General features: G+C 39.5%; 1 protein-coding gene across 1 annotated transcript in view; it reads left to right on the top strand.

Annotated features, from left to right (window-relative positions):
• The first annotated feature begins 309 nt into the window (after window positions 1-309).
• Window positions 310-6,000, top strand: part of LOC111863428 (head-specific guanylate cyclase) — a 366,348-nt gene continuing 360,657 nt past the window's right edge. The window contains exon 1 of the mRNA XM_023849758.2: window positions 310-1,017. Within this exon, the coding sequence (XP_023705526.1) occupies window positions 823-1,017 (195 nt within the window). The 5' untranslated portion in view covers window positions 310-822. The remainder of the gene's footprint in view (window positions 1,018-6,000) is intronic.

The following is a 6,000-nucleotide window of genomic DNA, read 5'->3' as shown; positions in this document are numbered from 1 at the left end:
GAGTGGGATTCGAACCCACGATCCCGGCTTCCGAGAGAGCGAAGACAGTGCATGCCTTAGACCGCTCGGCTACCGTGACCGGCTACCTTTACTTTACCTTACTAAATATACCAGATGTTATCTACCGCAGATGACGCATGCGGACAGAACACCGTCATACATGACATCACTATTATGCGTTTGCTTAATATATGTCCTTGAAATAACGCATAAATGTGATTGCTGAGGCCGTTAGCACGTAACCTCGCGAGCAGGATAACGGCCTGTGGCGGCGCTAGTGTCGGCCGCTGTAAGTTTGAACTTCAGTGCGGGGCGGTGTCTCTCCCCGAGCGGATGCGTGTGAAGGACTCTGTGGTTTAAACTAATTTTGGACACGACGCTATTAGAGTAACTATACACAGAGACGGGTCGTTCATCTTCATTCCAACGTATAACCGGTGAAATTAACAGTTTTATTCAGTAATATTTTCTTTCACGAACACGGTGTCTCATGACTTGCAGATACATGTACTGGCTGTAAATATTTAGGTTGAATGCCATACTGATAGTTGCATATATTTGTTAGCTTACAATTAAATTATATATATTACGTATACGTTGTAGAATATATCGGTACGCACGAAATTCTGTTTTTAATAACCGTATTTGTCTAGTTACTCAACAAAAGTGTCGTGATGTTTTAAGCAAAACATTTGTCAAATGGATGAAATAAGACATCAATATTACCACGCATGTTCTGTTTACTTACTACTAAATATATTTATTACAACGTCAGTGAGAACAAAGTGTTGACTGTACAGTATTTTACTCTTGTGTAAAGACATGGCGTGCCCATTTCGACGGATGTCTGCCCACGTGGTGGACTCTGCTACTGAAGATGGCGATGGGAAAGCAACAACACGACAGAGCTCGTTTCAGGCGGCTGTTCCGTTAGATACTGTAGCAGTGAATGACCAGCAACAGACGCTCAATCTGAAGCATCTCAGCGAAGCCATTACGACACTTACTTCTCCACCGGTAAGCTTCCCATCAAGGGACGTTACTATCCAGTCAAATGCATCACATTTAAACAGCTAGTTGATTTCATTGCTCTGCAACCAGTTCAACTGTTTTAATCCTTCTCTCGTATTTATAAGCCTGTTTAATTTTTTATTAATATTTTTAGTATATTTAACGATGTTGTCAGTAGCCAATAGTAGGATGACTGATGAATGTTGAATCCGAAAGGATGTCGATGGAAATGATTTTGACTTATTCACAGTAATATCCCAGCATTCGCCTAAAGAGGAAAATCACAAAAATGATACGATATTGTAGCATTCTATTGCACTGTCCCNAATCCCAGAAGACTGCTTTCTTCATAGTCACCGCCGTGAAAGCCTCAAATCTTACATTTATTGACATATTTGCACATTAGATTGTAAAATAAGTTTTAAAATAAAACACAAAATAATGTCTGAGTTAGAATAGTCGTCTTAGGATCGAGATTCGAAATGATCGTCGCTTAAATAAATTCAGTAGTGTTACAGCTTCAGCCATCGAAACCACGAAAAGAGACGAATAAATTAATCTGGTACTTTTCTAGCATTTGCCTGTCGGAACTAAGAAAATCGAAGCATAACCTCGTTCGAGATAATCTGTGTCATGGCCGAGGTTAGAACTCGTAACTTCTCGAGTACAAGTCAGAACTGTTGCCGAGTCTACTAACTTAACTAATTACATACAAATACAGCATTAACACGTCATTTGCCAAAACGACTGAGGAAGACCACGTATAAAGCCCAGTCAGGATATTCAACCCAGAAATTTTGAACCGACTGCCTAACAAATAAGGAAGATAAAGCAGTCGGTATAGCGCGACTGGCTGGGGGCTGGACGATGGAGCGGTCGGAGTTCGAGTCCCGGTAGGGGCAAGAATTTTCATTTCTCCATGTTGTCCAGACCGGCTCCATTTCCTATCCGATGGGTACCGGGGGGAGTTCCCTGGGGGTAAAGCGGTCAGGGCGTGAAACTGACCACTCACCTCCAACTGGTAACGAGGTCAAAAAATGTGGATCTATACATCCACGCCCCCATACACCTTCATGGCGTAGTGCTTAATTAGTTAAGCACCTCTTTACCAATTACATTTCATTTAATATATATTTAGGCATTTAAAGTAAATATATATCGTTTTTCCATCAGTGAAACTGTTTTACTGTGCAAAATTAGCATTTGCAATAAATATATTATTTATTGTTCTTTCGTCCTGTGTTTCCTATAGTTAATGTCACTGCCTTCTAAGATGTTATAACTGGAGAAGTTGGTTTAAATATAAAGCGCTAGAGTTGTATTCGGGAGATACAAGGTTCGAATCCTTGATGGGACACTAATATCTTGAGGATGTTCATGGTTTTCCTCCTACCTTCATGGCAAATTCCGGTACATTATCATAATTTGGACACGATCACTTCCTTCAAACCGTTTCCAATTCATCATTAACGTATGATAATACCGTCCGACTCAGCTGGTTCCTATACTGGGGGCGTAGTTAAAGACTCTAAAAAGAGAAGATGCTGAGGATGTGACGTGTAGTTTGTTAGATAAAAAAACTTCGGACAAACCTGACTGACAGAATTTTCAGTGAGGAGTAATATTTAAAGCCGTCAAGCAGGACTGAGGTTTTTCGTCATTTTCCTGTCCTAGTCAGAACTCCGTCCCTATCCCAGTGGCGCAACCTAAGGCATGAACCGCCCTCGCCCGCTCGAACACGGGCATCGTGGGTTCGAATCCCAGTCGAGACATGGATGTCTGTGTACTTTTATTGTGCGTTTGTGTTGTTCTGTGTGTAGGTAACGGCCTTGCGACAGGCTGACCCTCCAAGGAACACTACCGACTTTGTATATGATTAAGAAACCAGAAAAGCGGTTTGGCTCCAAAAGGTCTGTAGAGCCATAGTTAGATAGACAGAGAGACAGAACGCCGTGATAGTACACCAGATGATATCATGACTGTTTCTGTGCATATTATTACAAGTACATTATTCACCAACGATCCTGGATTAAACCCTTCTAAATTAGAATACAGTTAGATCTACTGTTTGCATACCTAAATATACTTAACGGCCCAAAGGCCAGTTACAAGTTGAGCACGGGAAAGAAGATAAACAAAACACCAGATAAAGAATACAAAAATAATGAATTTTATACAATTTAAATAACAATTAAGAGTAAGAATAATAATAATTATAATTACACTGACACGTTAAATTTATGATTGAATAGTGGCGAAAGCAGAATATATAAATTTACAGTCGATACCATTAATATTTGAATGACCGGTAGAACCATGGCTGATATAAAATATGATAGTAAGAAAGAATTAGTTTCAGATATACATTATGATGATAGTAATTTGAAAATATTCTAATATCTGTAACCAGTTTTGAGCTATTTGAGATTTGTCAGCAACATAACTTATAAATTTGAATGCGTGAAAATCCTATTGTTTAAAGTAAACTTCAACCTGAAATATATATACATATAATAGGCCCAAAACTTCAGCCACAGTTCTAACAAGGCGCCACAAAATATGAAAGCACATTTTATCGTATTATTCTCCGTTGTCATCATAGGATTATTAATGACCTATTTTTGTATGTTTTTCATTAGGTGGGGGATGCACGCAATATGCATTGTGTATGCTCTACGTTTTGTTGGAGGGCGAATTTCAATGTGACATGTCGAAATTAATTTATGTTCGTCGCTCTTGTTGGTGGTATCGTTAATGTGGCAATTTCTATTGATTCACGAATGAGGTGCCGGCTGTATTGATGTTCCTTGCTGCTCTGTGTCTGTTTCTATTCATAGACGGTGCAGTCTCCAAGCACTTGCTTTGGTTAGTAAGCGCTGGGGTAGTTAATTTTAAGAATTTGGGAAGGTACTCACAGAACATGCGTCAAAATATATCAACTTTGAAATATGTAACGGCTTCCAAATTATGAAATCCAGAATGCAAAACACTAAAGCGAAATTTAAATATATGTCATGATATGATGATCATGAAAACGAAATAAAAACGTGGCAGGCATTTTTACTACAGTGGAGATTATACTCGTATAGCTACGTAACGTTCCACAGTGAAGATGAAAAATATAAAAGAAAATAACGACGTTTAGTTTTCTGATTGCCTTATTAAACGGCTGGTTTCATAAATTTGTATGAGACATTCTTTTTAAACCATAAAAAAATATCGTGGCCTGTAGTCCGCAAGCGAACTATACCGAGCGAGCGACCGCCTCTTATCGGCGAAGTTAGTGCCAAATTTAGCCGATAGAGGGTGTCGCGTGGTCAGCATAACGAATCCCCACGGCCATTAATCCCGGTTTTCTAGACCGGAGCCGCTCTTTCCTTGAAATAGCTCCGAAATTATCCTCACGAGGCTGAGTGGACCCTGTTCTAGATCCACTATTTCTCAGAAAATCTGGTAGCGCCGGGAATCGAACACGGGACCCCTGGATCTGTAGCCAGGAACTCTCACCACTAGAACACAGAGGAGGTCCCAGAATGAAGATAATCAATATAAAAGAAACTAACGGCGGTTAGATTTCTGATTGCCTTACTAAACGGCGTGTTTCATAAATGTATATGAGACCTTCTTTATAAACCACATATGCTATTATTTCTTTTAAGTTCGCCTAACCTAATTCCATACCGAATGAACTGAACTTTAAGAAATGTGGCATTTTACGCGACAATATAAATTGACCTGTCTTGTCGAATTTCTGTTACACTTTTGTATTTCTTTACACTCACTCATGTACCTGAGCCCTTCTTGAGAAGCTGCTAATTGTGCAGCTACTCAAGGAATTCCCGGAGCTTTATGGAAGCAGAAGGTTCATTGCCGTGTTCACAAGAGCCCTCCACTGATCAATATCCTGAGCCAGATCAGTCTAATTCATATCATCCCATCCTATCTCTCCAAGATCCAATTTAATATCGTCCACCAACCTACAGTCTTTTCATTGGTCCCTTTCCTTCTAGTTTTCCCACAAATATCCCACAAATTCCTCTTCTTCCCCGTGATGAGGTATCTAGCTCGCTTTGATGAAAAACTGGAGAAAAATATTTTGTTCCCTATTTCTTTGCAAGAAAATCTAATAAATTCCACAAATCGCGTTCTTTATTGGGGAGCTAATAGTCTCTTAGCCGACTGAGATATTCACAGATTTTTACAGAACCCGAAGATTCATTACACTCTCCACAAAACCCACCGTTCGTACTTATCCTGCTTCAAATGAATCCAGACAACAGACTCCCACCTATTTAATGAAGTGCATATTAATATTATTAATCTTGCTTCATAAAATTTAACCGCATCATATTCTTGCATTATCTTGTTCGCATATTTAGCATCCTGTGGTATATGCCATTAATATGGAAATATGCCCTTGGATTACAACACCTTTAGACTTTTTAATAAATATCTGATAGAATGAAATTGTTCTATAAATCAGTTAGTTCATAAACACAAAACAAAGAAACAACACAAAAGGAAAAAGAAACAACTCTATAAATGAAACACGAACCTCACGACAGAGCTTAGCAATAGCATACAAGGTTTACTAATATTCAACAAGTATTTCTAATGTCTTTAAACATAATAATCTCATGTAAAACTTGTTTATGTCGGTCTCGGTAGCCGAGCGGTCTAAGGCATGCACTGTCTTCGCTCGCTCGGAAGCCGGGATCGTGGGTTCGAATCCCACTCAAGGCATGGATGTTTGTGTGCGTTTTTTTGTGTTTGCCTACAGGTAGAGGCCTTGCGACGAGCTGATCACTCGCCCAAGGAGTCCTACCATATGTGTAAGATCTAGAAAAACCGAAGTGAACGGAGTTCATGGAGGTAGGCCTAGGCCCACTGGGGCTGTAGTGCCAAGGAAAAAAAAACTTGTTTATATGACAAGACTATTAACAGTGGATCTGTTGCGTTACGCAGGTTAATAATGAAACTGGATATATT

The sequence above is a fragment of the Cryptotermes secundus genome, unplaced genomic scaffold (assembly GCF_002891405.2).
Source record: "Cryptotermes secundus unplaced genomic scaffold, Csec_1.0 scaffold964, whole genome shotgun sequence".
Classification (NCBI taxonomy): domain Eukaryota; kingdom Metazoa; phylum Arthropoda; class Insecta; order Blattodea; family Kalotermitidae; genus Cryptotermes; species Cryptotermes secundus.
This window is presented reverse-complemented; position numbering and strand designations above follow the sequence as displayed.